Source organism: Cryptotermes secundus, unplaced genomic scaffold (genome assembly GCF_002891405.2).
Source record: "Cryptotermes secundus unplaced genomic scaffold, Csec_1.0 scaffold1675, whole genome shotgun sequence".
NCBI lineage: Eukaryota > Metazoa > Arthropoda > Insecta > Blattodea > Kalotermitidae > Cryptotermes > Cryptotermes secundus.
In genome coordinates, this window is record NW_019721529.1 from 33,478 (window position 1) to 46,188 (window position 12,711).

Below are 12,711 nucleotides of genomic sequence, written 5' to 3' on the forward strand. Positions count from 1 at the left end.
AAAAGAAGAACGGTTTAAGTAAGTAAGTAAGTAAGTAAGTAAGTAAGTAATCTGCTTGTGTAAGCCTATCAACTGCAGAGACTATTTAGCACCATGTGAATGGAGAAGATTATTAGTACATATACATACAGCTTTCATACATAATGGTCGGTCAGAAAAAAAAAACGAATCTAGTATGTCACTGTTGAAATATACGTCTGGAGAGTTAGAAGTACAGATCGTGAAACCAAGTAAAAATAGGCAAAATTCATTTGACGCTTGATGAAGGACCTTAGAAATGCTGTTAGAGAGCCGAAGAATTGCTAGACTGGAGAAATTGTCGCATCCAGTTGTACGAATTCCACAGAAAATAGCCTCAGATAAGCTTTTCCCCCTCAAGTGAAGGGTCACTGCGCCTTTTAGTATTCACATGAAAGAACATGAACTGAGACATAAATGCTTTTGTGAGTTGTTACTTACCGAACTCGGTTAATTCACAGAACAATACGTGTGAAAGAGAATGAAAGGGAGAGTAGGAGAGAGCGTGGAGTCTGCGCCCGAGTTCGCAGTCCGTTCACGAGATGGCAGTCAGAGCATGGGGTCCCCGATTTGACTCCGGAAGACGGTTGTTTCCGCGCAGAAGCCAAGCAGCCCAGCGGGTTGCCTGTGTGAGTGGAGCAGTTAGGGGGAGGGCGGGCTGATAGCACACAGCGCAGTAGTAGAATAGTAGGAGCGCTACGGGAGTGTTTACAAGTCCAATAAAACTCCATTTGTCTTACCCGCAGACTCTCCTTGTCTCCTGCTCGTGCATCGCCTGTCAGTTATCTGACAGCACCAGAGACCCATAGACCTGGAAACTAAGCCGCAGCACCGGGTTAAGAGGGCAAGATCTGCAAAGCGAGTTATGGAACAAGCCGAACAGCGTCTGCAGGAAATCTTGGGACGTGCAGAGAAGTTGGGTGTTCCTCCAAGGGGGTTGGTTCGTCTTGGGGCGGTCAAGAAACTTCTGGCTAAACGTCAGCAGTCGTCACAACACGCCTTCCTCCCCGTGCTCGCCGGGATCCTCAGCGCTACCCTTGCCCTTGTCTACTCCTTGGGGCTGCATACTCATTATGGATTCTCTCGTGCATGGCTGAAGTGGCACCAGCTGGACGTCTACGACCAAGTGGTGAGTTCATTTGTGTCCTGATCTATTTATTTTAATTTTCCTTGTGTGTGTGAGGTAAGCGTATAGCAAATGAACCTTTGTGCAAGAAATAATCTTCCGTGGCCCACCACATGTTTGCGCTGAATATAATTTAAATTTTAACATTTCTTCTGAATTATTAATTGTCTTAGTATATATTGTCGCGACCTTCTCATTTCAACACGTGACAGACGAAATGGTATTTTGTTTTCATTCTTACTAAGTCTGGACTAAATAAGTGTGACATATCCATCCCTATATAATATAAAAGTGAGAAATTAATTATTTACGAATTTTAGTGTCATTTCATAACTTAATCAGAATTAAGACATCATTTAAGAACTTTACATAAAAAAGTTCGGACATGTGACTTTATTCTTTATAGACCCACTTAAAGTTATTGTTCTGAAAGTGATAAAATATTCCCGTTACGTTTTATATTAAAGAAATATGATAAATCTTTCAAATTGTAATGATGCATAATAATCTATTGGCCAAAAAAAAAAACACGTATGTGTACATATGTGTGTATATGCCTATGTAGGCTTGTGTATGCATGAACTTGATAGATTGGTTTGATACCCCTTTATTATATTGCGTAAGTTACTACCTCGCTTTGTCTGCATATGATTCTGTCTGGGTCCCACTTATGCTGTGTTCAATAGCAGACATAATAATAAAGTATGGAGCGTACATTAATTGACTCACGTCATCGACTACATCCTAAAATGATTACAAAGACGCTATTCTAAGTGAACCCCTTTAATACATTCACATATACGACTTCGTATATAACAACCATTTATAAAGACGCACTTGTGGCAGGACATTGGTGCTGCCTTTGTAGCGCTAAGTGCTTCTGTCGCTCACCTACTGGCTGTAGATATCAGAAAGCGACAGCTCAGCGCACGTGGTCATGTGGCCCGTCTGCTGGTGCACCCACTGCAGTGCAGGCAGGTAGCACTGCATTAGGGACATCACTGGTTGGAGGACTAGACCTGTGAAACTGCGCGCACGGCTCACTGAAATAATCTTCTAATAAATGAAAGTCGAAATATCCTCTAGCTCGTGTGGCCCAAGGTATCTGTTGGTATAAATTGTGACAATCGAGGGTGGGGATTGAACTAGTAAACGTCACACAGAATTACTGGGGTTTTGGACTTTTTCCATTGTCCGGAATTTTAGGTAATAGAAGACACGACATTTCGGAAACTGGATCTGTTTCCGCCTTTAGGTGAGAAAGGAAGACGCCTGAAGACGGAAACAGGTCCAGTTTCAGAAACGTCGTGTCCTCTATTACCTAGAATTCCGGAGGATGGATAAAGTCCGAAACCCCAGTAATTCTGTGTGTCATCCATCGTCAGAATCCTTTAGAATCTAGCAGCTAGTAAACGTCAGTCACGTGATCTTAGTTTGTCTCCATTTGAAACCTTGGCCGATAGCGGTTCTTCTTAAAGTTTTTTAATCTATCCAGAGCAGTGTAGCCAACTCATATATGAAACACTGAACAAAACTCCCTACTGTGAGAGATCCTACGTATGAAACGATGTAGTGTTCCTTATAGCAAAAACACAGTCTGCCGAAAACTGCTATTTTTGTGTAAAGCTTGCAGCACATAGGAGGTTGTACTCCTACAATAAATGTTGTTTTGCTTCATGTCGTGCCCACTTAGAAATTTGGTTACATGTTTTCGGTTTTCCTCTTCTTCTTTCTCATTACTCGTAATTTAAAAATAAAGTTCCATATCATTGCATAATTTATGCAGCTGAGAGAACGTTACACAAAGGTAATTGAACGAGATGACATCAGAATTACTGAGGATTTTGGACTTTTTCCATCATGCGGTATTCTAGAGACTAGAAAACACGACTTTTCGGAAACTGGGTCTGTTTCCGTCCTTAGTTGAGGGGGAGACACCTACTCATTTGGATCCCTTAGAAAAAGTTAACCTCGATCACTTAACTCTTGCTAAGGGACCCAGATGAGTAGGCACCTTCCCCTTCACCTGATGACTGTAACAGATCCAGTTTCCGAAACTTCATGTTTCCTAATGTCTACAATACAGGACGATGGAAAAAGCCCAAAAACCCAGTAATTCTGAGTGTTATACACCATCGTCAGAACCCTTTAAAATCTATCTAATCGAGATTAAATCAGTTTGGCTGCGAAGTCTTCTTCGCCACAGAATGGACTATGTGGTTCATGTGTCCCACAACAGATGTTGCTCTGACGTCACACACGAGGGAGCGTACATAAATGTTGGAGACCCCAGAACAAAGAAGAATTAGACAATAGAATTACGCTTAAAGAGAGATGTTTTAGCTGTCGTTAGGAGTTAGCAAATGGAAGAAGGAAAATATTGGATATTCACAAAGAGGAAAGGTGAAGGTTTCTGCTCTGCCGTATACTCGACTGTCATTGAGTCTTAAATTATATTTTAATATCCTGATAACGGTGGATCCGCCGGCAGGGTCAGACCGGTGAACCAGTTCCGCCTCCTCTCAGCGTCATCCTGTGAACAGCGAGCAAACAGCCTCCCTGAGAGCAAGGACAAGAGAGCTTGCCTGAGAATTTGGAAGAAATCGAAATGTACGCTCCATTTTTATTAAATATAGTAGCTACGACACTCTTAGAATGAAGGAAACATTTGGTGGTAACTGAATTATGGTAGTTGATTTGAGCAGAATTTGGAATCCAAATGCCGCCTGAATGCAAACGAATGCGGTGTATTGAATTATATGGCGTACCCAGCGTCTTAGTTCATTTTCACGAGGTAATATCGGCCACAACGTAAATTTATCACTTCCGCCCAGTACCGATGTCAAGCGCCACAATATACAATGTGCTTCGGCACAGGGTACATTTCTTTCTTCTTCCACTAGTTTTTACTTTTTCATGCATTTTATTATGTATATAATATTGGGGTATATTTTGTGCATTTGTTTCGTAACCCGCGGTACTTAACCTGCTCGTTGTTTTATGAAATGTGATTACGTGCTCACTGAGCAATAGACAAAATCCCGATCGCTCTTATACTAATACATACTGTTATCCTGTAATTGTGTGTGTGTGTGTGTGTGTGGGGGGGGGGGAGAACCCGTTTGCTTTGTCTCCGGTTCTGATCAGGTGTATGCAATTTGCCCACGAATTACGTGATGCTTGTGTTCCGAATTGTTATCTAGCAACGCAGAATCACTTAACTCGAATTTTGTTTGGCTTTTTGTTTCGCTACCCTTATTTTTCACTGAAAATTCTGTAACTAGATTGACTTTAATATCACATATCGTTGCCTTTCGCGAAACCCAATTCTTACTTTGGTTTTAGACAATTTAATTAAGCTTCAAAAGCTCTCGAACTTGACTGCAGGTCTTCTCATTTTCGAAAATATTTAAGAAATATTAAATTTATTTCGAAAATTTTAGCATGTTTTTAAAATATCCTGGATAATATTAATTACGACATATTAGCGAGAATCTGGTTCAGTGGACTCCGTTATCGTCTGCTTTGCTGGTGCTAAGCTCTGGTCGTTTCCACAGGTTTCGCTCCCTGCTATAAAATTGCTTCCTTACTGTCACTCTTCAGAGAATCAGACTTCATTAATCAGTGGCCTCTACACTTTCGCCACGAAATCAGAGGAGAGCGAGTTGCTCTCATTGCAGCAGTCAGTCAAGTCTGTTGAAAGCACTTAAATGTTGGTTCCAGTTTCCTGCTCTTTCTTGTCGGTTCTCAGCATTTAAATCTCAAATGATTCAACTATAAGTAAGTTTGCATTAAACGTAATATCTTCAAGCAATGAAGAATCACAACTTCTCCGTCAGTCAGTATAGGATTGGCTTTTAATCTAAATCTAAGTGAAAAAAATAAACAACTTTGTGACCTGTTTTTCTCTTTGAAGTCAATGATCAATGCAATAACTTGTCCCTCCCTCCATAGAAAATATTATTAATGAAAATACTACCATGCGTCCTAATATTTCGGAATTTGAGGTGAAGAGCTAATGGTCCCGCAAGAATATAAACATTAAGGAAAAAAGTAAAAAAGTAAAGCTATTCCTGTAACAGGCCTTGGAGTTCCATATGGTTGTGAGACGTCGAGGCTCCCACATTTTCTAGATTATCGGCTCATAGATGGCTGTGAGGTTGACAGCCTTACACTCCGGCCGCCATTTACCCCGTGAAAGATTCTTGATAGTCATTTGTTATAGGTTCAGTTGATCTCAGAGCCATAGTGCGACTGGAAGGATTAGGTAAATTGAAAAAAATAAAATGACCTCATCAGGAATTGGAAATAAGGAATTATTTTCTAAAGGCTTGTGACCATGACTTATTCATTACACAGAATTTATACTGAACATTGTTTTAGGTTTAGCATACTCAGTGTTAGAGCCTGTCTGTTCCTAATGGGTCTGACAGAGACAGAAGTTGGATGACTGACACGGATCAAGTCTCCAAAACTTGTTTTATAACAGATATACCCGAGACAATAGACAATGCCCGATATAAACTTCATGCAGCAGAATAGGAGAAGTACGACAACGTCGACGTCAGAAGGGAAGGAAGTTTTGGAGCTCCGAAACGTTCAGCTGTGACAGAATTTGGAGTGCAGTGTATCTGTATTGTCTGTGTCGACAGATTCAGTGGTCGTGTACTATGATGGAACGAAATATGTGGGCCTAGTATTTATATCCGAGGAGCTTACTTTATATGAGGCCACGTTTGTTTCCTCCCCTGACCTATTAATTTCACTTTTCATTGTCATTCTCGCTTGCGACTCGACGTTGAATCAAACTTGTCCTTAACAACTTGTTTCTGTATAGAATATAACTTATAAGTGGAATCACCACAACAGAAGTCTTTACCAAACATATTCAACCCACTTCTGATTGTCACAGTCTAGAATCATGGGATGTCATCATCGTGGATGTTCGAGCATAGCTAAATAATTAATGATTGTAAATGAGTCCTCCTTACCTAGGGGTCGGAGTTCGAGACACGTTAAGGTCAAGAATTTTCTCTTCTCCACGTCGTCCCAACAAGCCTCCTATCCAAAGGATACCGGGAGTCCTTTCTCCGGGGGTAAAGCTGCCGAGACGTGAAGCTGACTACTCAGCTCCAACTGGTTCCAAATTCAGGAAAATATGGATCTATACATCCACTCCCCCATACGCCTTCATGGCTTAGTGCTTAATTAGTTAAGCACAGGGAAAATGTTTACCTTTACCTGAGTCTTCCTTGAGAAGCCAATATATATTTTTTAATTTGCTTAGTGGTGGGTGGAGTCCAACTGGGGCCACTCGGCACGGTGGCCACTGATTGGCCTATTGTAGCCTGCCTCGGGTGATTATGATGATGGAGAATTTGGTGGAATGAGGATTGGCAGAGGAAACCGAAGTACTCGGAGAAAACCCGCCCCAGCGCCACTTTGTCCACCACAAATCCCACTTGACGAAACCCGGGATCGAACCCGGGCCGCCGCGGTGGGAAACCAGCGACTAACCGCGTGAACTATGGCCCGGCCATAAGCCAGTAATTGATCAGCAACTAAAGAAATCCCCCATTTTTTTAATCCGAATTTTTTTACCGTGTTTACAACAGGTAGCCATTGGCCACTATCCTGAGCCAGATGAATCCAATCCATACCCCACCTTCTTCCTCTAAAATCCATGTTAATTATCATTCTCCCTTCTATGTATAGGTATTATTATTGTCTATGGTACAAGTCTATTTAAAAGTACAGGAAAGCTAGGCCATCGCTCAGGCTGTTAGTAGCCAGCTTCCAACTTGGCGGTCCGGATTCGATCTCAGATCAGATCATTTAGGATTTATGATGGAGAAGGTGGAACTGGGGTAGATGTTTTGCCAGTATTTCGGTTTCCCCTGCCAATTCTCATTCCACCTACTACTTCATATTCTGTATAATTATCATCTGCGGTATCCTTTCTCGATACAGAAATAAAGAGCGTCTTTAACTAACGAAGTTACAAAATTGACAGACGGTGGAAAGTTATGGCTAATAAAAATAGAAGAACGAACAGGTTCTTCTAGAAGTGACGCTGTATTCGCTAGGTTCGAATACCGGCCGAGCCACCGACTATCCTGACCGAGGTTTTCGTTTTCTTAGTTCCTTTGGGCACATTCCGGGATGATACAACTATTAGACTACAACCGTTTCCTTCCAACTCCTAGTTTATCATTCATAAATCGTCCTCTCATTCATTGTTGTACCATCTACGTATATTTTGACGGCTCTGTGCAATAACCCACCACAAAAAATAAAAATAGGTGAGATATCCACCGGAATTTGCTCTTCATCTAATTGAACACGAATATCATTTATATCTGTTGTTTTTGTTCACATATAAAAGTATTTTCAAATGATTTATTACCTACACCCGAGATACAGTAGTTTTTACACAACAAACACAACACAGCGGGCCACAAACACATACAGGACGACATCAAAGAACCCTCTTCTCAAGAACGACAGGCGGCACACGTTTGGCCCCTGTCAAGAGAAATAATAAGAAAGACGACACGAACCTACTTGGTTTATAAATTCCAATAAAATCTTAAGAAACCAATTTACAGATATTTTAATGTATTGGAACAGCCGCTGTAGTTGTAGAAACTTTAGATTTTATACCCAAATTAATATTATATGTATATATTTTATTCATATATATATTCATAGACTAGCAGAAGGTATTTGACCGGGTAAACTAGACCAAATTAATGCAGATCCTAAAAGAAACAAGTATCGATTGGCGTGAAAAAAGATTGATTAGCAAATTGTACATGGATCAGAAAGTTAGAGTACGACTGGACAGAGGGGAGACAGGAAGTGTGCATATTGGAAGAGGAGTTCGACAGGGATGCTGTTTATCACCAATTCTGTTCAACTTGTACAGCGAATGCCTTACCAAGGAAGCTCTGGATGGGCTCGGAGACTTCAAAGTAGGAGGGCAAATTATTCAAACTGTGAAATATGCAGATGACCTTGTGTTAATGGCTAAGGAAGAAACTGTGCTACAGGGCATGATTGATAGACTAATTGAAATTGGAAGGTGCTATGGCATGGAAATGAATGTGGAGAAAACAAAAGTAATGAAAATTTCGAGACAACCAACCCCAGTCACAATAAAGATAGACCAAAAACAAGTGGAGAATGTGAAATGTTTTAAATATTTGGGTAGCTTGTTAACAGATGATGGAAGGTGTACTTGTGAAATTAAATCCAGGATTGCCATGGCAACAAAAGCTGCATTTGGCAAGAAGAATCTTTTTACCAGCAGATTAGACTTAAATTTGAGGAAGAAACTAGTGAAATGCTACATTTGGAGCATAGCTCTGTATGGGGCTGAAACATGGACACTTAGGGCAGTAGATCAGAAACATCTGGAAAGTTTTGAAATGTGGTGTTGGAGAAGGATGGAGAAGATCAGTTGGACCGATTATGTGAGAAATGAAGAAGTGTTAATTAGAGTCAGTGAGCAGAGGAATATCCTACACGAAATAAGAAAACGGAAGGCTAATTGGATTGGTCATGTTTTACGCAGAAACTGCCTTCTAAAAGAAGTTATCGAAGGAGAGATGGAGGGGCGGATAGAAGTGACAAGAAGACGAGGAAGAAGACGTAAGAAGATGCTGGATGACCTTGGGGACAGAAGAGGATACTGTCATTTGAAGGAGAAAGCTCTAGATCGTATTAAATGGAGGAATTGTTTTGGAAGAGACTGTGGACCTGTCGTCTTGACAGATTACTGATGATGATGATGATGTTGATGATGATGATGATATTTTAACGTTCAGAACATATATTGTAATACGAAGTATTAGTAACTATCGTAGTAACTTCCAACTATGTTGATGTAAAGGTGTCTCTCTGATGATGGTCTCTGAAGACCGAAACATGTAAGGGCATAAGTAATTGAAATAAGAAAAATCTTCACCAGTCACCCTAGACGGAACTGTTTAATTTTTCGGGACAATACATTATTCCTTCCATTGCTCTGTAAATCACCCTTTATTCCAGTCGGAGACCATAAGATTATTAAGCTCTGGATGCTCTGCCCTCTCACGTATTTGGATTACTTCAAGTGAAATTAATCCTAGAGACTGAGTCAGAGTCAGAGTCAGGGTCAGAGTTACTTTACGATTGGCGGTTTACCGCTAATCAGTTCTTCATGGAGCCAGTCCCCTATAGGCTCACGACCAGGGTGTTTTTTTATTTTGCAATTGAACCAGTGTTGTTATAATCCTTACGCAACATTCTCTCTCCTTATCTCTTCGCCTTTTTCAAGTGTATGTGTCACACGTGTAGCATGTAATTGAAAATCCTTCCTTGTTCACTATATACAAATCCTCTGCCAGTTCAAGTTTTGCAAAGCAAATCATGTCTACCTTACTCATCTTATGCTACAACGGCAACCTAGTCACTTAAACGTTCGATCCCGCGTCTGGTCCAGTGGGATTTGTGGTGGACAAAGTGGCGCGTGGCCGGGTTTTCTCCGAGGACTTCGGTTTCCCCTGACAATTTTCATTCCACCAAATTCTCCATCATCATAATCACCCGGGGGAGGTACAGTAGGCCAATCAGTGGCCGCCGTACCGAGTGAACCCAGTTGGACTCCAACCCCCACTAAGCGAATTAAAAAAAATTAGTCACTTAAACGGTCTTAGCTTGACCGCCGCCTAGTTTCAGCCTCTAATGTTTTCTATGTCTGATTTAGCCTTTTCATATGCTAGGAACATGTTCATTCTAATGATTTTATATTACTTCTGTTTGTTGACTGTACAAATTTCTTCTAACCAATACATAAAAATTCAGTTCTTACTTCACAGGAAACGGTAAACATCTCGCTACAAAGACCAAGAGGTTAATGCTGTTATGGGAAAAGCCCGCTTTCTATTGTGAGAATCATACAAAACACAAAAGTACGCTCTGTGGGCAGAATACAGTGTTCTAGCATTAATGCGATCGGTACATAAAGTAACTGCTCGGATTTAAAAGGTTGTATCGATTTCTAACGATTCGATTTCACAGTGGAAATGTCAACTTCATTAAAGCCTTGCTTTGGGACTAATGGTTCGGTGTCATGCTTTTCAGGTCCCTCAGTTGCATTGTTATTTAGGAGCTGAACGATTTTCTGCCCGAACACGACGGAAGTCTACAAGCAGGGCATTGTTTTATAAGATGTATCTTAGGCTTGTATCTGTTCTTAAGTTTATTTATTCTCTTACTTAAATCGGTATCTTTCTTTGCAGTTTTCTTCCAACTCAGCGACTCTCTTGTCGAGAAGCTCTCGTTTATTCATGAATGTTTCAGATTTTACATGTCTTATATGTCTGTCCTTGTTCAACTGGTTACGAACTTAACAGGCATTGCTTTCTGGCATTCTTGTTTCATTCTGCAAACTCTAAGAGTTCTGAATCAAGCCAAGACGAAAGAACACTATCTTCTGTAGTCCGTTGAAAATAACCGATTTTTCGGAGGATCATTTCGCCTCCTGCTTCAAGGTTCAATTCCATCGTCCGATCTTCTAGAAAATAGAAAACACAACGTTTTGGAAACTGGATCTGTTTCCGTCCTCAAGTGGGACGGGACGGAAAGACACTTACTCAGTTAGGTCCCCGGGAAATACGTAACCTCAGTCACTTTCCTAGAATACCGGACGATGGAAAGAGCCCCCAAACCCAGCAGAACCCTTTAGAATCTATCCTACAGGCCTATACATTTCTAAATTTCGAACTGTCAGTGATCATATCTTTCAAATCTCACCCAGATCTTCCTGAAGAATCCGCAGGTTTCCGGGGCCTTTGTAAGAGTTCCGTAAGGTACACAATATTATCTCGGAGAAAAGCCTGTTATCCTTAGGACCGACCCTTAGTGCCCGTGTTCTTATGACACTGGGCCCATTTAACATGCATAATCATATATATATATGAAAATACGTAAATACGTAAAAAGGCAAAAAAAAATGTAAATCTATCCCTGTAACAGGCCAGGGAGGCCCATATGGTTGTGAGACGTTGAGGGTCCAACGTTATCTAGACAATCGGGTCAGAGGTGGCGGTAAGATTGCCAGCCTTAAACACCGACCGCCCTTTACCCCCAAGAAGATTCCTGGTACTCATTTCTGTTAGAGGCTGAGTCGACCCCAAGGCCATAGTGCGGCTGGGAGGATTAGGTAAATTGAAAAAATCCACCTCATCTGGACTCGAACCCTCAACCTTCCGGCTTGTAGTATAGTGCCTCAACCAACTACGCTACCGCGTGCTCCCTATATAAATATATGTAATGCTAAAAATATATATATATAAGCTAGGAGTATCATTGCCAAACTTGGGGAAAATATCCCTTTCTTTACGTTCTCGTCGAATGAGGTTCAGTTCTATTTATATCGCTCCCATTTATCATGCACTTCTGTCTGAAACAGTATAAAAATGCGAGAACTTAAGAGCATACGTATAATGCATCAGAGAGAGAGAGAGAGGGGGGCGGTAGTGGTGATTGATTAGCCGGACGACACTGGACTGTGCGCAGAAACGAGTTTTGTTTACCAGCGAGTACTTGAGCTTTTGAGTGCAATCACCAGCAGTAATTGATTGAGTGACTGTTATTAAACGCATTCCGATGATGTTTGGCTCGTGTCTGCTGAGCATGTGTTGCAGTGAAACAAAGTTCTCACTACACTACGATATTAATATTCACATGGGACAACAGTGCTTCATGGTTATAATTGCTTTAATTTAGCATCTGAATGGCAGTCATCCACACGTGATTACTCAGTTTTTAGAACAAATCTGTGTAGATATTTTAGCCTGCTTTTATTATTAAAAAATAAAAGTAGGCTTATGCGATCTCAGTTCAATCTGTCCGTCTGTATATCCCCCTTTATCAGCATCTGAAAGTCTGAACCAATCTCTCTGAAACTTGGTATGTATGTTATGTCACCTGAGGTTATCTCAGTGGCGTCCTTCATAAATTCTGCCCATCTCTCTGTGTTTCTGTGTTGTGATAATTGAACAAAAAAAATTATGTTATGAGTACATCTTCAAACTTCTACATTCAACAGTCAACCGTTACGTCTAGAATACAATCGTTGTAAAAGGAAACAAAAGGAAGTTTTTTTACTGTATTAAAATGACGTTTTATAATTTTAATACAGTGCTCTGTTACAGTAATACTTTGAATCATATATTAAATAATTTATATATATATATTTTTTTTACGACTGGACAGAGGGGAGACAGGAAGTGTGCAGATTGGAAGAGGAGTTCCACAAGGATGCTATTTATCACCAATCTGTTCAACTTGTACAGCGAATGCCTTACCAAGGAAGCTCTGGATGGGCTTGGAGACTTCAAATTAGGAGGGCAAATTATTCAAACTGTGAAATATGCAGATGGCCTTGTGTTAGTGGCTAAGGAAGAAACTGTGCTACAGGGCATGATTGATAGACTAATTGAAACTGGAAGGTGTTATGGCATGGAAATGAATGTGGAGAAAACAAAAGTAATGAAAATTTCGAGACAACCAACCCCAGT

The 12,711-nt window shown here is 40.8% G+C and overlaps 1 protein-coding gene across 1 annotated transcript in view; it reads left to right on the plus strand.

Annotated features, from left to right (window-relative positions):
- The first annotated feature begins 669 nt into the window (after nt 1-669).
- The window catches only part of LOC111875574, a 259,186-nt gene continuing 247,144 nt past the window's right edge, over nt 670-12,711 (plus strand). Inside the window, exon 1 of the mRNA XM_023871918.2 lies at nt 670-1,147. Coding sequence (XP_023727686.1) covers nt 884-1,147 — 264 coding nt within the window. The 5' untranslated portion in view covers nt 670-883. The remainder of the gene's footprint in view (nt 1,148-12,711) is intronic.